Consider the following 22,392-nt stretch of genomic DNA (forward strand, 5'->3'; position numbering starts at 1 on the left):
TTTCATAAGGTGAGATAGGTAGGAGAAGACCCCAAGATGTAATCTTGTGTCACCTGTGGATTTAGGTAGGGGGTTCTTGAATCCAGACTCCACCACTATTAGACGTGCGATCATATCCAATTAACATTTCTAGCCTGTTGGCCAGTAAACCTCATTGGATTGCTGTGAGGATTAGAAGAGGTAATTTGTATAAGGTGCTCAGGACACATGCTCCATAGTGTTTGCACTTAACCCATTTGTGTGCAGCATCAGTGCTGTGTAGAACCTCCCACCCGACAGAGAAACCCCTAAGGAAAGCATGGAGAGTGGTGACAAATGGAAGTAACACTGTGGTCTTCCTTCTGCCTCCCACTCCCTCTTTGTATTCCTTACACATGGATCATCAACTGCCTTTCCCAGACACTTACTGCTGGTCTCATAAGTTCCATTCTCTTTCTAACCCCTCCAATTCGGTTCTCGCCTTCCCCCAATCTCGCCTCCTCCCCTATGGTCCCGTTGCCCACCCCCACCTTGTCTCCCCACCCTGGGTCCCTGGACAAGGCACCTCTGCCAGCGTTTGCATTTGTGCCACTTGCTCTATCACGGAGAATTTATCACTGGCCACATTGCGGGGGAAATGACAACCTCCGCTTGGTCAGGCTTCCGAGTTAGCCTCGCCATCTCCCCCGACTTAGCTGCTCCCACGTGGTGCGATTTCTCTCACCAAGTGTTGTTTTCCTTTCCTCTGCCTGTGTTTGCACGGAATACCATGAATTTGATATAGTGATTGCCTAACACATATACCACATAATAGTATTTTCTTTCTTTCTGAAGCACTGTTTGCATGACAAATGAGTTGGTAACATTTGTGCTTCTCCTTGCAGCTGTGCAGTTCAATATATAAAGAATGAGCCTTTCAGCATCAGTACTGGCCCCGTGTATTCTAAGAGGGCTTGAAACTGATGCTTAAACAAAGTTAATGTTACAGCATTTCGCAGAGTTACAGTATATTTCCACACAGTGGATCTCGGGGCGATTTAAAATATACCCAAATGGGGCCACCCCTGGGGTGGTCCCCAGTGTGGGCTTTGTCAGCTTTCCTTGTGTTTGGGGTCCCGGCTGCTGCTACATACACCCAGGGCCAAATGACCCCCAGCCCTCCCCCAGCCCCACCCGAACCCTGTTGTCTTCCCTTCAGCCTCGAACCCATCATGTTTGCAGCAGTGCCCTCCCTCCCCCCATCCCCCAGCACTCCATCTCTGCCTCGCTGGGTCTAGCAGGCCTTTGGGGTAATGTGCCACCACTTACAGCATATTTGCCAATCATGCTTCCCTTCCCCATCCCTCCAAGAAGAAGTCTCACAATCTGTTTGGAAAATTCAGTCAGAAAAAACCTCATGAGGGACCTCCCTGGCCGTCCAGTGGTTAAGATTCCACGCTTCCACTGCAGGGGGTGCGGGTTTGATCCCTGATCAGGCAACTAAGATTCCTCATGCCGCGCCGCAGCCAAAAAGTTTTAAAAACTAAAAATAAGAAAATTAGAAAAAAGGAAAATTAAAAAAAAGAGAAGAAAAAAACCTCATTAAAAAAAAGAATAAAGAATAAAACCTCATGAGTCAATCATTCCTCCCATGTCTCGGGCCTCTGCATTTTCCTCCTGAACTCCCCGATCCAGTCTACGCCTTCCCTGGATTGATAACCCTTCAGGGTCCTCCTTCAACATTCTCCACCCCCAAAGCACTTTTACCAGCTTCAGTGAAGTCAGTTTGTTGCCCATCAGCTTTCATCCACGTGACCGTCCCCACACTTCTGACACTGACCCTTAGGTCTTCCCCTCGAAGGGCTCCATCTTAGTGCTTCTTTGCCACCACTGCCTGTGTTGTGTTGGGAGCTGCCCACGAGGCCCCTTTGGGCCTTCTCAGATCTGCCTTTCTGTGTCTCTTCTAGTTCTGCTGCTGGGCCTGTCGAGTATGGGAACACACATTTCCAAGAAGAGGGCAATATCGCAAAGTCAACGGCTGTCCTGTGTGCCCTCCTTTCTCATCACTTTGTTGTGGTTTTTTTTTTAAGGTGAGCACCTCAGGCTGCGGTTGGTCTTCCTGATTTCTTAAAGTCAAAAGAGGGAAAACAAGCTCCAATATCTAAATCTACTGCGTAACCACATCCACACATTTAGTAGAGACGAGGGGCTGCTGGGAGGATGCTCTGGATTCCCAAGGGGCTGCCACGCTGCCTGCTGTCCTGCCGACCTCACTCTGCCTCGGCAGAGCCTTATAATAATAACAGCCATAAATCTTTTAGTGGGTTCCTTTCTCATTCTCTTCCTGCGAAAAGCCCTGCACACATTTATCAGGTCCTTTACAGATGCTCCAGACCATGGACTTGCCCTTGATCCACCTTGTCCCCGGCCTCGTGCATCCCTCTTGGCTATTCTGGGCTTCCTTCGAACCATAGCATGGGTGGCGCCACACCGTGGTGGGGGCACTGGGAGAGTATGGTTGGAAAGGGGGACGATGTAGGTGCAATTTTTGGCTCAGATTTGGACTGGAACGGCCCCAGCTCTGCCCAGCATCTTGCTGCCTCATCTCAGTGCCCTGACCTATCTCTCTAGGTCAATGAAGGGGCAAACAGAGTCACAGAAAAGTGTCAGAATGGGTTTAATGAGCAGTTAGGTTACCTGCTTTTCATCAGCAGCTGAAAATTAAACAAAACCCTCACTCTTTTGGCCACTTTCACACCTTGAAATCTGTGGGTAAGAGTTCCTTTAGAGGCATGGAATACATTCCCCAATGTCAATAATGAATTGTGTATGAAGAAAAATGTAGTGCTTTCAGAACATTTTCTTTTGGGCTTTGTCCATGATTAGATTACACTAAATTATAGAGTACAGATATCAGGCAATTACTCTTTGCTTTTAAGTATTCAATTTCATGGCAAGTCCACGTAGCTCAGTAATTTTAAAATCACACCGACGTGGTTACCAAGAAAATACCTCATCATCTCCATCTTGTGAAACTAGGCTCAGGTCGCCCTATAATTTTACCCGTGGTCCTAAGTGTAGAAGTACATTCCAGATGAAAACGGGTAATCTGTAACTCTCTGTAATTGCCAGGTATCTGGAGAGACTCGTAGATTTTGCTGGCTAAATCTCAGCCAGATGTTGAGAAGCTGCGTCCTCGCCCTACTGGTTCCTCTGGGCACTTTCCCTGTCTCTGATGCTGGCTGGGTCCTGGTCTAGGCATCCTCTAGCTTTACTCAAGAGTGTGTCTCTCTTTACTTCTGTTTTGTGAAAACATGGTCATTTTCTCCTTGGCTGAGTTCAGAACCTCCCCAAGCTATCCCCCGCCCCTGACCCAGTTTTAATTTCTTCCAGGGCTGTGCATGTCCTGTAAGCAGTCGAGTCCGCTGTCCTGGAAATGGAGGCGCTCATTGGAGAAAAAGAATTATTTGAGCCGATGATGAGAAATCGAACCAGTGGCAGGAGGAGGAGGAAAACGAGAGAAGAAAGGGGCCGACACATCTAAACAGGCGGCCAGGGCGCTGTGCATAAAGAAGCAGGTGGTGGCTGGGTCCCGTCGTGGCTCATTACTGGGAAGCACTTCAGAGGCCACCGGGTGAGGGTGGGGGACAAGTCGGCTGCAGCGCTGAGCTTTGAACCGGCCTGTTCTGCGGAACCGACAGCATCCTCACGCTTCCTAGGTGCTCTGCTTGCTGAAGCAATTCCCATTGAAAAAGATGCAGACCATCCGGGGTGAAATCTCCTAGGTGTCTCATTTCCCTCCATAGCACCCATTTCAAGCCTCAGGAGCTTCGGGAAAATTCCCCAGAGGATGCTGGGACCCTCACACCCCGCCCCAGAAATGGGTGCCCCCTGCTGGGGGTGGGGGAAGGTGGTCTCACTGTAGGGGCAGATCTCGGCAGAGGGCGAGGAAAAGACGCGAAATCTGTGTTTTCCACAAGGAAAGAGACAGTGAACATTTTATGTTTTTGCTTCTTGGAGAGCGTTACTGATAACGGAGGAACTTGGTGGAAATTGGAAGGGCGAGGAGGAGTTCTGGATCCAGTTCCTCCAATCGCATGCTTTATAGCTAGATTCCTGTGGCTTTTCCTCCCTTCATGTGCCCTGCTGCAGCCCTCTCTCCCCGTTTATTAGCGGGTGTCTGGGCAGCATCTCCCGGGATCCGGCAGCTGTGCTTGGGTTGATCAGTACGTGCACTGGAAACTGTGTGAACGTGCTGTGTGCAGGCTCTGGGTCCCGTGTAAGCTTCCTCGAGGGGCATTCAGAGCACCCCAAGCGAGGGTCCTTTTTAAGGGCTGGAGTCATCTTGTTGTGACTGTTATCCATGGCTAAGCCCTTGAAGTGGCTGAGGCGGGTGGAGATATGGAATGGGCACTGTTGTCTAATTGCTGGTAACCTATGCATGGAGCTTGGGTTCCTATATGGCCCCAGTTTATAAATAAATGAACATTCATTAGCGTAAAATTAAATTAGAATGAAATTTCCCATCCAGTTTTGTTTAGAAGGCAGAAATAAAATGGGTTGGCTGTGTAATTTTGCCATAGATGCTGGAGCATGTAGTCACAAGGTGATAATAATAATATTAATGTGCTTTTTGCTGGTGCCTCCGTCCCCAGATCTCAAGGCAGATATTACCACCTTGCTTTTGCAAAGGCTCATTGAGGTTAAAGGGCTAGCTGGAAGTTACCCAGCAAGGGGTTGAGCGCAGAGGCCTTAAAACGCTCTGGTCCATTAGACCTCGAGTCAGTAAACAGAAAATGGACGAGGATTCAGGAGGCCTGAGTTACTGTGCTTGCTCTGCCACTGACTCAGAATATGGGCAAAAGATGCCGTCTCTCCGGGACTCAGTTTCCTTACCTAGAACGGAAGGGCTGGCGCAAATCTTCCGATTCCGTGGGTCTCAATTAATATTTGCACACAGAACTTACAAAAGGCACATGCGTTGCTAATATATGCACCATTTATGGCCAAACTCTCTCTGAGCTTTATTATTTCCCTCTTTATGGCATGACCTGACTCTGACCTTTGGAAATTAAAATATTAAATAAAAGAGTCATTTCTGTATATTTCATGATTTATTTGCTGGAGGGGGATTTGCTTGGGAGACGGTGTTTTCCTTCCAAGCCCAGCAGATGGGCCGTGCAGATGGGCTCCTGGGGCCTCTCTGGATGGGGGGTGGGGGGATCCGAGTTCCATCCAGCTTCTCCCCCAGGTGACCTGTCACTTGGCTGCTGGAGAAAAGCAACGGAAATTTGCAGCTCAGAAGTGTCATCAGGTCCATCTGTGAAACCGCCTTCTAAACCTGCCTGCAGGTCTGAGGAACCAGGGGAGGTCTGGCCAGACTCTCCCTCTAGCTTTCTCCATAGCCTGGGGACCTCTCAGTTCCTCCGCCCCAAACATTTTCCCCTGGCCTTTCTCTTCTCCTCCTGGGGACTAGGAGAAGAAATTGGTGGCTGTTTGTCACATAGGACCTAGCTTTGCACAAGTAACTCAGGCCGACCTTGACCCAGGGAAGGCCAAATGGGGCTCAGGACTTTGATTTGCAGAATGGATGGGGGGAAAAAAATGCAGGCTTTTGTGGCATACTACGCCAGGGTTTCCATTAGAGTCACCAACCAGCCTCAGCGGCGTTTGGGGAGGGAAGGAACAGATCTGTGCAGGGGGAGGGGTCGGGGTTGCTGTCATTTGTGGTCCTCTGCCAGAAAGGCGTTAGGGAAAGGGGTCTGAGCCCTGGAGGCAGGGCCTGGAGACGCCCCTGGCTGGGGAATTGGGCCTCCCCAACCACCGGCAGCCATCCGAGGCCCGCCCCCTCGCCCCCTCCCCGTACCCCCACCAAATCTGTGATTAGGCTCCCCTCGGAGATGGGGTGGGGTGTGGGAGCTTGCGGTAGAAGGAAGCTTCAGGTTCTCAAGAGCAAAGCAGAAAAACAAATCACAGCCCCCAAACCCTGCTTGGCTACGCTGCAGGAATATGAACCCAGAGGCGCCCTGGCTCCGCTTACCCTTCTGGCTGGACGGCAGCACCTCACGCATCCGACCTTTCAGGGTGGCCCGGTCCTTTTCCAGCTGCCTGGAGTTCATCCTCATGCCAATTTCCACGGGAGCAATCAGCTGTGAAATAAGGCAGAGTTAACAGAAGGCAGAGTGCGCCGTTGACCCCTGGGTGCCCTACAGGTGGTTGGAGGGACCGCGGGGGAGCCGTGCCACTCTTCCAGATCCTCTGGGGTCCTCTGGGAACTCTGGCCCCTCTCCCCAGTTCTCACCTGGGGGCTGGATCCTGTAAGTTGCTGAGACCAGCAGGGAGGGAGGAGGATCAACCAGCCTCACCCCGTGGGGGAAGCTGGGATCAGAGGAGGAAAGTCCCCTCCCCTTCTCCTGAATGATAATAGCTAACACGTGGGCGTGTACCAGGTGCCAGGTGTCACTCTAAATGCTTTCCGTAGGTTAAGCCTCTCAATGACCCTATGATGCAGAGACACTAACGGGGATTAATATCCCCATTTTGCAGATGAGGCAACTGAGGACAAAGAGGTCAGGTAACTTGCTCAAGGCCACACAGGTACTAAATAGCAGAGGGAGAAGTACACCCAGAGGGCCTGGCTCCAGGGTCCATTCCAGGGACCCCCAGGCTGCGCTTTCTCTAGCACCTTGGGGACACATGTAAGAGCATGGAGGAGCTGTCTGGAGCCTCTCCACCAAGAGAGGTTGTTGGGGCAGAGCAAGGGGCTCCAACCGATCTCCCCCCCGCAGAGCTTCCTGGTTCAATGGTCTTGCTGCACAAGCCAAGACCCCCTAACTCTCCAGAGACCCACGATGGAGGAGTCCCAGGCCTGCTCCCCTACCTCCCACCCGACACACCGGGGGTGGGAAATGGACTCAGGAGGCCTGAAGGACAACCTTTGGGGCGGCTCTGCAGGCTGGCGGTTCCAGCCCTGCCTGTGCTGTTCCCTTGCTGTGGGAATGGTTTCCTTACTTTTAAAATGAAGAGGCTGGACTGGATGACCCAGAAAGGACCTCCTGGCCTGCATGTCATGGTTCTAAGGATAAGGAGAGGGGACAAGAGGTACCCACCCCAAGCCTCCTGAGATGTTACATCGGATATAACCTGTACTGTGGGAACCTCGGGGTCAGTGCCATAAACTCTGTCTCAGGTGCATTTTGAGGGCAATTCTGAGCGAGCTCCCCCTTTGCCAGGCGGAGGACTCACTCCCGGCTCCCTCCTCTAGAGCCCAGGGAGCATTCGGGAAGGAAAAGAGTGCCCCCCATTCCTCCGCTGCAGTGACAGCACCGAGGTCACTCTCTGTGCCACATGTGTGACCTCACTGTCTGTGGACAGCATGCTGTGGGGACCCAAGGGGGTGCAAAGATCACTGGCCAGTGTTCACTGGGAGGCAGGAGGTGTGGAGTCCAGCTCTGTTCTGCCTTGACCACTGCGTGACCTTGGCAAGGCCCCCACTCTCTCTAGATATCAGTCTGCCAGTCTGCCCCACCCCCTTCCAGACCCCTTTACAGGAAAGTGTTCCACACTCAGTCCTGGGACTTCTTCTTTCTCCATCCACCCGCCCCGCCCCGCCAAGGATCTCGCCTTGTCCTGGCCTGAAATTTTATATAATCGCTGATGACTCCTACATTTATGTCTCCAGCCCCAACTTTTCCTAAAGTCCAGACTTGCATATCTACCTGCCGGTGCAACATCTCCACCTGGGTGCCCAACAGGCATCTCACAGTTCACAGGTCCAGTCTGACCTCCTGATCTTCTTCCTGCCAACCTGAGCCAACCACAGGCTTCACCGGCTCAGTGAGTGGCAAATCCTTCCTTCTAGGTGTTCCAGCCAAAAACCTTGAAGTCAGTTTTTACTTTTCTCTTTTTTCACATCCTATATCCATTCTTTCAGCAAATCCTGTGGGCTTGTACCTCCAAAATATTTCCAGAATCTGACCACTTTGCTCTGCCTCCCCCATGACCACGCTGGGCTGAAGCGCTCTCTCTCTCTCTCTCTCTCTCCTTCCCCCTCTCCTCTCCCTTCCTCCCTCTCCCCCTCTCCTCTGGGCCCACTCCTGCCTCAGGGCCTTTGCACTGGCTATTTCTTCTGCCTGGAAAGCTCTTCCCTCAGATATCCTTATGGTTCACTCCCTCCCTCTCTTCAGGTCTTTGCACAAACACCAATCTACTCATGACACCTGCTCTGATCACCCTATTTAAAATTACCACCCACCCCATCTCCTTTCCCTGTTTTATTTTCCTCCACATCACCTATCCCCACGTGACCTACTGTAAAGTTTGCATATTTACCCTGCTTGCCGTCTGTTGCTGATGCTTCCAGTACCTTGTTTCTGTTCTCCCCGGGAGTGTGAGCTCCACGAGGGCAGAGGATTTATCTGTTTTGTCACTCTATCCCCAGTGCCCAGAAGCGTGCCTTGCACGTAACGGAGGCTTAGTAAGTGTTCTCCGTCTGAATAAATGAGTCTGTGAAATTGAAGAGTCCTACTAGACAAACTCAAGGCTCTCTCCAGCCCTGACAATCTGTGCATCCTCACTGGGCGCTCAAGGCCCTGGACCCTGGGTCCTGACGCAGTAGCTGTCTCCCGGCTCCAGTCTAGGGCAGGAAACGGCACCCCCGTCGTCTCTCCCTGAGGACCACAGCTGCCTTCTGACCGGCATCCTGCCTCCACTCCTGCCGCCTCCGTTCTTTCTGAGTCGGAGCAGATGACCTCCCTGCTCTGAACCCCCAATAGCCTCCCAGGTATCTTGCCTGGCCCACCAGGCCCTGCTGGCCTCTTGCCCTCTCTCAGCACCCGCTGGGCCTCGAGGGCCTCCGACCCACCAGGGGCTTCCTGAGCCGGGCCTTTGCACTCCCTGCTCCTTCCTCTGGGGTGTTCCTTCTCAGCTCTTTGCATGGGTGGCTCCTCCTGATGCTTCAGGTTTCACATCAATGTCACCTCCTCTGAGAGGCCTTCCCTCCGCTCCCCCAGCCAAAGCAGTGTCCCCAGCCCCACCGTCACTCTCTGCTCTGCCTCCTTATTTGGTGCCTAAAATGGTTTATTGTCTCATCTTCGGTATCTGTTTCTCCCTCCTAGGATAGAGCTTGTTGCCTCAGTGTCTGGTTCACAGAACATTCTGTGGTGGCCGGGGACCATCCCCCTACTGGGTTTCTCTGCATTGCCCCCTGTCTGCTCGCCTCGGTAACTTCCTTTACTTCTTCCTCCGAGGGTTCTGCGGAGTCCAGAGGGCCCACCTCCTCGGACCTCTGCTGTACACTCAGGGATTTCTTGTACCGCTCCTTTTCCTAGGGGTTGAGCACAAAACTGTACAAAACTCACTCTCCCTCAACCATCCATACGGCCCCTTGGAGTCTCTACCCAGAGTGCTAAGTGGCCTGAGCTCCCGCTCAGGCCGAAAGAACCCCTTTTCCCAGCACCTCTCACAGGGTGTCTCAGACACCCAGCGGCTTGACAACGGCCCTCGATTTGCCCGGCAACAAGTCAACCAGAAGAGGAATCCGTTCCTTTGTAGTTCAAACATTACACTCAGGTTGTTACTGTTAATTAAGTTAAAATGCTGAAAATAATGGCCGCCCTTCCTGTGTATTAAGTGTGAAAATGTGTTTTTCTTAGCAAAGAGCCTATAAAAAAGATGGTGAGGGCGCCGTGGGGTGGCCCCGAAACTGGAGCCCCTGGGAGGTGATTTATGAGGCAAGACAGGGAGATGAATTATGGAGGAAGGAGTTTGCAGCTTCTTCATAAAAATGCCAGTGCCTGGCAATGATGAGGAGGAAAACCACAGAGCAGATTAACGCCAGGCATCCTTTGGTTGCCACTTTGCCAGCTCGTGTAACGCTGAGTTTGATTCTTTCTGTCCAGCCCCACATCTTGCTGGGCATCCTGCTTGCTAGGTCCCTGAGCACTGAGATCAGATACACCCCCATTCCTTTGGTTCCTCTGAGGACACTCTGGGGGTTCAGCTCTGGGCCTGCCCGGGGACATGGTGATTCTGGAACAGCTGGTCATCTTTCCTGCAGAGGGAGCCAAGTGGTGGACGAAGGTAGGTTTAGGGGAGCCTCTGTATCTCCTCCATCACTTTGCATGTGCACCCCTGAAGAAGGGGAGCTGGGTCCAGCCTGGCCTCTGTAAAGGATGCTGTTCACTGGGTGTGTGGAAACCTACCCTGGGACAGAGCGCGTTGCTACAGAGGCTGTGCCTCAGGGCCACGGGACCTCCCAGAGAACTGACTCAGTCATGGATCCCCGTTGGAGCCTTGGTCTCAGACACGTGGGACATGAACGTCCATGACTTCATCCCATTTAAAGAGAAACAGGGAATTCCCTGGTGGTCCAGTGGTTAGGACTCTGCACTCTCACTGCTGAGGGCCCGGGTTCGATCCCTGGTTGGGGACCTAAAATCCCACAAGCCGTGTAGTGCGGCCAAAAAAAGAAAGAGAGAAACAAAGGTGGCGAGACACTCAGAACTCCTTGATGTGTAAAGTAAAAGGTCCAGGGAGGCAGGTCCAGCAGCCCAGTTTTCCTTAGGCTCTGCTGCCTGAGTTCCATTAAGCCTGCCCTGTTTTCTTCTGGGCTCTAAAGAGAAGGAGGCTTTGGCCACCACTCCCCGGAAAGGCACCTTCTTTCCCGCTCGGACATTTGCGCCCACCTGTCCTCCATCCTTCTCTCTCGAGGCCCTCAGCTCAGGTTCCCCTCTTCCGCACCAGCCCACCATGTTTTCTCCTGCCCTGAACTCAGCGCGTACCAGCAGCATTACTTACTGGACAATTAATCACATCCTGCCTTGTGACATCTCCCTTTTGTTTGCTGTTATTAGTGAATCTTTCATATGTTTGTGTCTTGGCTCCCGAGCCAGCTCCCTGAAGACGGGAGGTTCTGAGATTTCCTTGCGTGTCTGGCCTCTCACCCGGGGTGCGCTTTGTGATGCAGAGATGTTCCACAAATATTTATTGGCTTGTTAATTGAAAACTTCCCCTGAAGGATGGGCAGGGGTGGGAAAAGATGTCGCCCGTGGGAGCCACTGATACCTTTGTGGCACTAGTGAAAGAGTGGAAGTGGCCGGGGGTACGGCTGGGGTCTGGGGTTATCTGGGGTCCTGGTTTTTCATATTCGCCTCAGTGTCCCTGGCATAGCTGATTAAACGTGGGTTTACTGAAGGGACACTTATGCCTCAGAGAAACTAATGTGACTTCAGTGCTGAGCAGGGCTGTGGGTCAACTCGGCCACACTGGGGAGGCGGGCAGCCTGGGAATATCTTACCTGCATCCTCTGGACTTCGCCGTAGGTGAAGATGGGAATGTAGGCTTCCGTCTGGGAAGCCAGCATGGTGGCTGCATGCACCACCAGCAGAAAGGCCACGGCCTTGCAGGACAGCATCCTGGAGCTGGACGAAAACAGGGAGCTCCTGTCACCAATGTAGGGTACAGGGACAGGCTGCTGCGTCGGAGGCAGGAGCCCTCAGCTCTGGTCCATGGCCCACCTGGAGCTGTGTGATCCGGAGCAAGCCACTTACCCTGTCTGGACTTGGGTCTGGTGTGGGGCTGTACCAGAGGAACTCAGAGCCCCCTCTCTGCCCTAAGCACCCAGGAGAAGCTGCCCTGCCCCCTGCACACACCGGGGAAGAATCATTCCACGTGGCCCTTCCCTTTGTTACTGACGAGGTCTCCTGGGGTCAGCTGGGCTAATGAAGCAGGAGGGACCCCATGTTGCAGATTAAAAAACTCTTAGATTGTCAGCAGAACCAAGCCCCAAGATCCAGAGAACCCTGCCTGCTCCCTGAGCTGATTAGGATGATAAAAGGGATGGACCCAGGCCCAGCTGATTCCAGCTCTGCCTGGGAGCACTGGGCCAAGACCCCAGGTCTAGAGAGGAAGGGCGCAGACCCTCTGCCCATGCGGAGGCAGAGCCAGATTGGAAGACTTCAGCTTGGAGCAGCATCTAAGAGCAGAGCAGGGTTCCCATCCCTCTGGGCCAGCACCGGCTCTGGAACAAACCCTTTCCCAGCTCCAGCGAGTCCAGCTGCCTGCTGGTCGCCATCCAGAAACAACTTCCTCCCTGTAACAACCCGCACCAATGCCACCAGTGCTGGCGAGGTGCCAGTGTGAGCATGTGTGAGGCCCTCCCACATCCTGGAAGTGGGTGTGTCAGGAATGGCTGGCGGGAAGGAGGGCTGCCAAGACACCAGGGAGCAGGTGGGCGTGAGGACCTCAGGAGTGCAGGGACTTGAGAGAGGGGCCGGGGCAGGATGGTCCTGTGGAGGGGGGCGTGGCCTGCTGGGCACTGGCCTTGGTTGATTCCTTACCATTCCAAGCCCTCTCCCGCACACTCCTCATGTCCACCTGGGAGCAGGTGTGATCTAGGGAGTACAGGAGGCCTGGGGAGGTGAAGGGACCCATATGAAGGCAGCGGGGGCTGGAGGCCTGGCCTTCTGAGGCCCGGCGCTCGTCCTAATACGCTCTCCATGTGGCCTCTGCCCACAGAAAGGGGAGAAGGGCACCACAGCGGGCAGGCCCCTGGAGCAGGGAAGGGAGACCGGAGCAGCCTCTGCTGCAGCGGGGGTGGGGGGATTACAGGGTTCAGATAAAGAGCTTCTGGGGGTCACCTCAGGGCTCCCTTGGGCGGGCTGGATTCCATTGGGAGGAGAAGGTCCTGCCCCAGACTGGCCTCCAAGCTTCCCTGCAGGTCCAACTTCGACTCTCCCTTTGGAGAGAATCTTCCAAGGCTGTGGGCCTGCGTCCTGCCTCTCCACTAGGACCCGTCTCCTTGGTTGTGTGAAGGCCCCTCTGCCTTCTTGTTCTCCCACTGCCCTGTCCTACTTGGTCTCTCCATGTCGCTAAAACTCCACGAGAAAGAACACGACAGCTCAGACAGCCAAAGCCCCCCATGCCGGCTGCATACAAATTCCCAGGAGGGTGGGACGGACCACCCACCCACTGAAGACCACGTCTCAGAAACTGAGGCCCTGTGCTCTGTTGAGGTAACAGAGCTCCCTTTCAGAGGACACAGCTGTGTCACATTAATGGTGTCCCATTTCCTTCACGGAGATGCTATGGGTCCCTTTTCATTCTGGTGTTCACATTTAATTCACTCCAGAAGAATCAATAAAAACTTTAAATTAAAAAAAGGCAAAAATCCAATTGCTGCTCATTTTCGTGCTCCAACTGGCAGCCGGCATGTCACCTACATTCATTTGCGTTCCGGGGAGCTCAGAATAGGAGCGAGGGCTTTTCATATGACGAGCTGCTGATTTTCCTTTTCCGTCACCGGGAGTGGGGCTCCAGGCTTCCGGCGCTCGGCTCTGGCTGAGGGGGCACCTGTCTCTTCTCTCTCTCTCCTTGAGGAAGCCTGGGCCCCACTAGTCTTGCCCAGCCGTGTCGTCTCCCTAGGGACCCAGCCTTTCCCCTTAACTTCCCGGGGCCAAGACTCCATGCCAAGTGGGATGGCCCTGCACCCAGGCCGGGCTCTGGCTTGGGTTCCCGGCCTGCAGTCGATGGCACCACCGACCCCAGACAGCTTCACTTTTGCCAGGATTTGCACCCCCTGCTCCTCCCTCCAGCCTGCACGCCTCCGGGCAGCCCTGCGCTTGCCCGCTGTGTACAGCTTTAACCCGTACGCTGGAAGCCAGCTCGGGGTACTCAGTCTGAAGCCCAGGTGGGTATTTGAAGGTGGCAGAGGGCCACAGGAGCGGGTCAGCTCACCCCGGAGAGCTCTGGACGGGGCGGGCTCGGCTCACATCCCATCCTCAGGCTACTGCTGATACCTCCCCCGCCCACCTTCTCTGGCTACTCACAGTGTGAGTGTGGTCTGAGTGGGCCAGGCAGAGCCTCTCTCTGCTTGTCCACTGGTGTCTGACTGGTCTGATGGGCCCTTATATACCTCCTGCCCTCCCTTTGGAGCCCATTAACCTTTGGCCATACCTTTGGGGGCTCTGGGTGGGGAGCCTGGATTCTTGAAGCTCGTGGAAACAATGGGCAGGGCCTGCCACGCTGTGGATGTCGGGCCTTTCCTGGAAGGCCTTTTCCTCGAGTGACAGGTTTGGTGGAGGCCAGCCCCTGCCCAGATGGCATTCTCCTGTCCACTTAGAGCTCGACTGCCGCTCAGAGGGTCATTTTAACAAAAGCCCTTTCTTTTTGTTACTTAAATATATAATGTTGACCGTCTCCAGGCCACCCTATTGATCAGATTCTCTGTTGGCCTGTCAAAGTGCTGTACTAGGAAGATAACTTGTCTTTGGCCTTTACCCTGAAGCTCCTCACAAAAGAAAGGACACCAGAGTGTGTGGCAGCATTTCAATAGATTAGGGAAAAGCAAATGGCAGTCCAAACCCAGGGCCGTGGAGGCCCAGAGTCTCCGTGGAGGGCCAGGGAAGGCGTAATGCTTTCAGTACAAAAGGTTTGTAGCCTAAATGGGGAGAAGGGACACCTACCCTGGAAATCTTTTGTGGTAATTGTGTCATTCAAATGGTAACTTTAAAAATATTCAAAGAGGGAAGAGGTGAACCTATTCTTCAGTCAGACAGGGCTGGCCGCTGCTGGCTGGTGCCCTTTCCAAATACAGTGGCGACTCTGGTACCACTCAGGGGACGCTCGGCACACGTGTTCTAATTAAATCTCAGCAACCCCATGAGGTTGGTGCTCCTATTTTCCCCATTTTATAGATAAGGAAACTGAAGCACAATTAAATCCCTCTTCTGTGACCCTACTGCAAGATCTCTTCATATAAAGGTCAAGGCTGGATGTGACCAGGTGTGGCAGAGGGTGGGAGCAGGGGCTTCTGGGATGCAGGACACACACAGGTGCAGAGGATGGTGGTGTCCCGGGAGGTCCACTGTGTGGTTGGAAAAGGGTCAGTCTGAGAGCCTTAGAAACCAAGTAGAAGGATTTAGATTTGATGGGGGAGGAAGCCGGGGGTCCTCACGGTGTCTTGAAGGGGATACAACAAACGTGTCATGGTGGAAGATCACTCAGTGTCTGGGTGTAGGCGTAGGAGCAGGGAGAGGCGGGGCTGGGAGACCAGTGGGGAGGTGGCTGGGCAGATTGGTGTGAAGTCCCGAGAGTCTGGTGGGCAGAGGCCTTTCCCCAGGTGAACGTTGTTGGCCATTAGTGTCTTCCAGAGAGGCTGCCCCAAACATTCAGAAGCCCTGCTCCTCATCCAGGAATGCCTATCTTGTCATCCTTCCATCAGCTCTGGCTTTTGTCCTCTGAAAGAAGCAAATGTTTGCAGTGCTTCAAACCCAACCCAGATAACCTCTAAATTCCCTGCTCAGCAGGGCTTCCCACCAGCTGGGGCTCTGTGTTCTATTCCAGATGCAAGGTTAGACCTCTTCCGGTGTGCTGGATTGGTGACACACTTGTGCATTGGGTCTCTGGAGTCTGAAATTTATCTTAGAGGAATTAGAGCTCAAAATGCCAGGGCTTGGAACTGAACTGCCATTTCTTAACCCTGGCCTGATCAGAGTCTCAGTGTCCCCGTTTCGAGAGAGACTTTTAAGACAAGGTCAGAGAGCTTGGTGGGGGCATAGTAGCCTGAGGGCTGTGAAGGAGCCCTTCCCAGGCTCAGGGAAGCTTGTGGGCTCCTACGGCATCTGCATCTCCAGCGTCTCGACCAGGGGTCAGTCAATATGGGTCAAATCCAGCTCGCCCTCTATATTTATATAGACTTTGAGCTAAGAGTAATTTTTACATTTTTAATAATAAAAAAATCAAAAGAAGAATAATATTTAGTGACAGGTGAATTGATATGAAATTCACATTTCCGTGTCTATAAATAAAGTTTTATTGGAACACAGCCATGCTCATTCTTTGCTTATTGTCTATGGCTGCTTTGGGGCTATAGCAGCAGGGTTGGAATAGTTGAGACATTAATGCCCACAAGGCCAAAAATATTTATTATCTGGACCTTACAGGAAAAGTTTGCTGACCCCTGACCTCGACAGTGTCTGGAGTGTGAAAGCTGTTTGATACGTAATAAATATCAGCCAGACATCACACGTATCAGTTTTAAAAAAATCTCACAACAACCCTATGAGGCTGGTGTGGCTACTATCCCATTTTATAGGTGGGAAAACTGAGCTAAAACAGCTGCCCTAATGTCACACAGCTATTAAAATGGCAGGACCAGGGTTCAAACTCAGGAGTCTGGCTTTAGAATCCAGTGTGCTCTTTTGCCTCTCAGTATCTGATGAGTGAGCACGTGAATGTTTGCAGCTGGGGAAAGCCCATAACAGCGGCCAGGTACAAATTCTCCAAACCTGTGGCTCTCTCCCTAAGCCATCTGCCTGGCAAGGCATCTGACTGTGACGCAGTCCCAGCTGACCAACTGGGACACGCATAGACGGTTCTCGTATGTTCTTAGGTTTGGAGAGACCAGATCTGGACCCAAGAAGGACTGCAGCTGGCAGGGGGTGGGGGGGCGCGGCAAGCCTGTCTGCCAAGCACGGGGGAGATGCGAAGCTATTCCTGCCCCCCACCCCTTCACACTCTGCTGGGCCAGTCTGGGCTCTGGTCCAGAGACACCTTCAAGACACTCTGTCTGGGCTTCCCTGGTGGCGCAGTGGTTGGGAGTCCGCCTGCCGATGCAGGGGACACAGATTCGTGCCCCAGTCCGGGAGGATCCCACATGCCGTGGAGCGGCTGGGCCCGTGAGCCATGGCCGCTGGGCCTGCGTGTCCGGAGCCTGTGCTCCGCAACGGGAGAGGCCACAACAGTGAGAGGCCCGCGTACCGCAAAAAAAAAAAAAAAAAAAAAAGACACTCTGTCTGAGAAATGATTAGGAGCCTGGAAACCGGAGACAGGCCTGCAATGAGGGATGGGGAGAAGGGAAGTGTTGGAAACAGTAAATAACCTGGGATCAATTTTCTGGGCGTAAATAGCATTATCCTGAATTGCTTCTGTGATTCAGTACTTCTGATCCAAGCAATTTGCAGTGCTACGCTATGATATCTGCAGTTTGGTGTGGAAGGAAGGCAAATCGGGGTTCATAAAGGGCTACGCCTCGTAGGGCAGAGAGGGATGTAGACTATGGGGGAGGGGGTGGGGGGGGCTTAAGGTCTGCTATGGGGTCACAAACAGGGTTAGTGGCACCAGCCACAAGGACATGTCCCTCTTGGCGGCAGATCTTGTGGGTCGGCCCTTTAGGAACCGACTCAGCGAGAGCAGGCCTGTTTTCCCCTAGCTGTCAGGTGCCTTGGCCTCGACGTGTATTTTCCACTGTCACGGTTACTGCTTCAGGAATGGAGAGGTGGCCGGATAACAAGCCTGATAACGACAACTTTGTCTTTATCATGTACACCGTCTCTCCCTCCAAATGCTCAATTAGTGGCTGTTTCTCCTGCTAGAAACTGGACAAAAATAAGATGAAGGCATAATCTGATGTTCTTCATTCTCCAAATGGGAATTGCCCCGGATGTGCAGCGGCTGAAGCTGAGGGGAGGCATAAAAACCTAACGCAAGTCAAGAGAAAGGAAGTTCCCAAAACCCAGAGGAAATGACTCAAACCACATGTGGGCACTTGATTGCCTCTTTCCCCCGTGTTGGGCAGAGGTATTAGCAGCTTAGCTCTCCTCTCCTCATGACCTTGAAAATATCATTTGCGGGGTACCGCGGTAACATCTTCATTAATGGCCTGGAACAGGGAGGCAAAGGCATGTTAATTACATTTGCAGCTGAGACTAAATTGGGAGATGTAGCCAACGTCAGGATGGACAGAGACCTAATGCAAGAAGACGTCAGGAGGTTAGAACTGTGAGCTGGAAACGGGCAGGTGAGTTGCTGGACATATGTCATCGAGGCCCCGAGGACACAGCACGGAGGATGTGGGTGACAGGCAGGGGTCGGCAGAGAAGGAAAGCTGCGACTGGGGGCTCCTGGGGGGAGGTGTGGCGGCCGAACACTGTTTCCCCTCAAAGAGGCAGAGGGCGCCTAGAGGATGATGGAGTTCAGATGAACAAAAATAGCCCGGGATTGCTGGGAGTGCCAAAGCTTACGGCATCAAAATGAAAAATGAAAGGTTTCCAAAGGTCAGCTTGCCCAGAACTCTGGGAAGAATTAAACATGCACTGCTCACCTTATGCCAAGGCCAAGGAGAGGCAAAGAACCCGCTTCTCAAGTGCGGGAGCTGCGGGGGAGGGGGAGGGATAGCTGTTGCTTCCCCTTCGGTTCCAAGCCCTTGATGCCCCCCACAGAGCTGGGGGTGTGCGACTGGGCTCACGGGCAAAACTCCTAGCCCATGGGGACGGCATTTAAAACTGGGGCAGGCAAAGCACCGAGAGATGTATTTTAGGCAATGACTGTGCCCTGGCCCAGGGGACACAGGCTTCGGTGACCTGTGGGGTATTTTTGTTCTTTTCCTTCTATGGCTCAGGGTCCTTTTTCAGAACACACAAATGATTCACTGAGAAATGATACACAGCAGACACCACTGTAGCCCAAGAACCCCTGGTAGAGAAGCAGTGCCAGTGGAGAGGAGAACATAGACATGCAGAGGGTCCATCCAGGATCAACTTCCAATTTGTTGAGCTTCTTGTTTGTGTGTTACATCTGCTACTTCAATGAACATTCCTGTGTCTCCGGTTTCCTGTAGAGTCCATCCCACACTCGACCACAACCTGGACCCGAAACAATCCGATAAGATCTATTCGGTTCAGCCGCCTGGACTGTCGACGGTGTGCACAGAACTTCGGGACTTGGCTGAGTTTCACAATAGCATTCCTGCCGACCTCCCGGTCAATACATCCCTGGGTGGTTAATATACTCCTAGAAATGTCCCAGTCACCAACTTGCTTCTGGGTTCCCTTTCTATTTATGGGGGTTTATCACGAAAGCTGCTGCTATAAAACTTTAAGAAGAAGAGGTCCCATAACTTTTCTTCCAGGGACAGGACGCGGGTGCTAAGAGCTGGGTCTGTGGCCCGGACTTCGGTGAGATCTGTTCCTTCTGTGAATTGAACTGATAACACCGGGTCTCCTTTTCATTGAATTTTAGCTATATGTATTTATTTTTATGGAGATGATAGATGTGTGTGAAGAGAAAGCAGATGGCTTTGCAAGTGATGAATTAATTTTAAGGAAAGTTTGGCCTCTCATAAGCTGAAGCACCTCCTTTCTCTTCAACCCCTTCGGGGCAGGCAGCTCGCAGCTCCCTGATCCCAGGGCACGAGGTGCTGGAACAAGGAGGCAGAGACAGCTGACATGTTTTCATAAATGATCAGGGAAGTTGGTGCTTGAGAAAAGTTCGTGCTTTCATGTTTAAGAAGGAGAGAAGTCTTGGTAGAGGTTTTATGCTGTGTGGATGGGAGCCAAAGTCATTTCAAATGTCAGCCTAATCCAGGGTAGATTCAGGTAAAAGGTGTTAGCGGTCCCAACTTCTTCTCTTCCATTGCATCACTGAACCTCAGTCGCTGACCTTCCCACATTTGCTGGGCTGACGCTTTTTGGATCTGGGGGGCTGCCAACGGCTCCTAACGGGAGCAGCAGGCCACATGCAGCCTCTGCTGTTGACAGCTGTGGCAGTCACGCAGGCTCCTTCACACCAGCCCACTCTGGAGGCGAGTGGCAGGGAAAGGGGGAGGATTCTGTTTCCTCTGTGGTCCAGCGCTAGGGTTGGGTGGCCAGGTGGGGTCTGGGCAAGCGTGGTGGGCAATGGAGGAGGGTGAGTTTACCCAGGAATTCAGGGGGCATTGTTTGCTGCTAAAGGGGCCATTCACAGCTCCGGCCTCTTCACGAATGTCTGGCTGAGCAGAGACCTGGTCTCCCATGACAGTAAGCGTGGTCCTCAGGTCCTGAACCATTGTGGTCTACCGTGCACCACATCTAAGTGAAGGAGGTGCCAAATGGGAAGGTCCTAAAATCCCAGCTGGGATAGCAAGGCAAGACAGAGGCATGACCTCGTGCTCACACCATAGGATCCAGGACATCAGCAAGATGAATTTGGAGAGAGCAGTTTAGATAGTGGCAAGCCTTGACTACTCTCCCCTAGACTTAACACAAGAAAGAGCCGCCCAGAGCAGCCCTGAAGACGGGGGCATTGGAGCTCACCCTCACCGCCCCTGGGAGCACTCAGAGCACTGTCTGTTTCCTTTTCCACTTCTTAGAATATGATTTTTCTTGAAAGAGCAACCACGTTATTGGGAAACTGCAGCCCCAAACACTGCAGGACTTTGAGGGAACACCCCCCAGTCTCAGGCAAGACCCAATCACAGAGATATTCATTTAATCGTTATTCACCCAGGGCCTATAGCACGAATGTTTGACTGTCAGAACTGAATTCCACCCCAAAGAAAAGCTATCCTCAGAGTAGATTTGCAGTTGTTCTTTGTAAAAAGGAGAGAAAAAAGAGGGAATTTATTTAAAATAGACACGAGTAAGCTCCCAAGGGACAGGAGACATAAATTGAAAGAACAGCGCCTATCAGACTTGAATCCTCCCGGTTTAGGGTTCTACTGAGGAGGAGGGAAAATGAAAGGGAAACGAGTATCCCCACTCACTTCCAAGTGACATCAAGGCAGTCGGCTTGTGACAGGAAGATTACCTGCAGGAGGGCTTCATTTGATGTGAAAAGGGTTAACGTTATTTTAGTAGATTAGACCTTCTCTGGGTCTCTTGGGGTGAAAAGCAAATTCAGAGCTTTCACATGAAGGGATGTGCATGAGCCCTTTCTAGATACTGGCAACAAAAGCGGGCGAAATGGCCAGACTTGCGTTGTGTTTTAACACACAGGCTCGTGAGGACCATGGTTTTTATTATTCTCAATTTAGGGATGGACTTGCTGGGTTGTGGGGAGGTGATAGGGTGCAAGGGTGGGACTATGTTAAAAGCTTCAGCCAAAGACACTGGGTGTGGACTGATAATCACAGTCCATATCCACAGAAGCACATGCTCTGGTGGACAAGGAAGGTGAATAGCCAGGAATCAATGCTGAATACCAGGAGAGGGGAGTAAGCTCTAGAGGACTCCAGAGGAGAGGACTTCCTTAAGGCCAGTCATCAGGGAGGGCTTCCAAGGCAGGGTGGGATGGGAGTGGGGTGAGCAGACTTTGGCTATGTGGTGGGAAGGCATGTGAGACTCAGAAACCTCCATTCCCATGCCACCATTTTCTCCCTTTCCGACTCTTTCTCTTTCCTCGTCGCCGCATTCCTCTGTCCTCGGCACCTCCCCACACGCCACCTCCACCCTCCCCAGAGACTGAGGACACGTTTCAGGCCAGCCGTGTTATTGGATTTTAAATGATGCTATGGCTTTTTAATTCTTGCTCTAATTGCCTTTCCATGCAGGGCACCGAGAATGGTTGATTACAGGGCATCTGGGCCTGGCGATGACATTCCTTATCCGATGTCCCTTCAAGCTGCAGTGAAAAGGACGAACTCTTAGGGCCTTGAGAATGGGGTTTTCTTAGGCCTTGCACCGCCACCCCCCCTCCCCCCTCCTCCAACCTGCAGGCACCGGGTGGTGGCTCGGGACGAAGGTGCTGTCCGTGGTGCTGACGGCCCAGGCCGCCCCAGTCAACCAGGCTCTCTGGCCAGCCCAGGGCACACCTTCAAGCAGCTTTAGAACTTGGAGGGTCGAATAATTTAAACGAATGGACTTGGACATACTTCCCTTTTCCCCTAAGGGCAGAAAAACATTCCCTGTTGCGTCTCTGGAATGACTACCCCTCATTCAACGGTACTCAGCGGCAAAGTGGGGTTGAGTGGCACTGCCGGGAGCTGGGAGAACAAGAGATTTGGAAGGATGGGGAGAGGAGTGTGGGCAGGCTCTGCTACAACCTTCCTGCTGTGCGTGGGGGCCCAAGGGAGAGGAGCCCTGAAAATAAGACCCAGCCTGGCAGCCATGCCCAGCTCCTTCCCTCAGCCTCTGGCCTGGTCAGGCCCATATGGGGGGTCCAATTTGTCCCCTCAACATTTTCCCTCAATGCTCATCACAACAGGCTCAGCACTGTGCCAAAGAGAAGGCTCCCACTTTGTCCTAAACGACTCACAGCTGCTTAGTGAGGCCAGGCTCCCACGGATGCACACGGGCAGATGCTGCGTGGGGATGAGACAGCTCATTAGAGGATTAAACATTCTGGGTGTGGTGGTAACTGCGTGGGGTGGGCAGCAGGCCTTTCCTCAAACTCACAAGCTGCTGCCCAGAGGTCCTGCATGACAGCTTCCGGCCTGGGCCCAGCTCGCGTTCAAGGGAGGGGTACCCTGGAGGTACCCAGGGAGGGGTACTGTTCCATCTCACTGGCTGCTGCTCTGGGTTTCTGCTCTCTCCTCCAAGCATTCTCTGTTTTCTCCCTCACACCCCGTCTCACAGCCTAGCAGTGAGTAGCTGCATCTGATGGGTCCCTCTCCATAGATGTCACACATCTCTTTCTCTACTTTTCTTTCCTCTGAGAACTTAATCCACTTGGAATCCTCCT

The 22,392-nt window shown here is 52.7% G+C and overlaps 1 protein-coding gene and 1 non-coding gene across 2 annotated transcripts; one reads left to right on the forward strand and one right to left on the reverse strand.

Annotated features, from left to right (window-relative positions):
- Window positions 1-5,678: 5,678 nt before the first annotated feature.
- MLN (motilin) lies at window positions 5,679-11,371 on the reverse strand. Its single transcript, XM_027126826.1, has 4 exons — window positions 11,255-11,371; window positions 9,176-9,283; window positions 5,999-6,107; window positions 5,679-5,692 (listed from the first exon to the last, which is right to left on the reverse strand). The coding sequence occupies exons 1-4, from the start codon at window positions 11,369-11,371 to the stop codon at window positions 5,679-5,681; spliced, it is 348 nt and encodes a 115-aa protein (XP_026982627.1).
- TRNAE-CUC (transfer RNA glutamic acid (anticodon CUC)) lies at window positions 10,317-10,389 on the forward strand. Its single transcript has one exon. It is a non-coding gene; the product is annotated as a tRNA-Glu (tRNA).
- Window positions 11,372-22,392: the final 11,021 nt, after the last annotated feature.

The sequence above is a fragment of the Aethalodelphis obliquidens genome, unplaced genomic scaffold (genome assembly GCF_003676395.1).
Source record: "Aethalodelphis obliquidens isolate GAN/ISIS:26980383/991018 unplaced genomic scaffold, ASM367639v1 scaffold31, whole genome shotgun sequence".
Taxonomy (NCBI): Eukaryota; Metazoa; Chordata; class Mammalia; order Artiodactyla; family Delphinidae; genus Aethalodelphis; species Aethalodelphis obliquidens.

What these genes read in the sequence shown, in the direction of transcription:
- MLN (XM_027126826.1), bottom strand. Translation starts at nt 11,371, where the DNA reads ATGCTGTCCTGCAAGGCCGTGGCCTTTCTGCTGGTGGTGCATGCAGCC. An exon ending in GCGAAGTCCAGAGGATGCAG is followed by an intron (nt 9,284 to 11,254) that starts GTAAGATATTCC and finishes CTCAACCCCTAG; the next exon opens with GAAAAGGAGCGGTACAAGAA. An exon ending in AAGTAAAGGAAGTTACCGAG is followed by an intron (nt 6,108 to 9,175) that starts GCGAGCAGACAG and finishes CTTATTTCACAG; the next exon opens with CTGATTGCTCCCGTGGAAAT.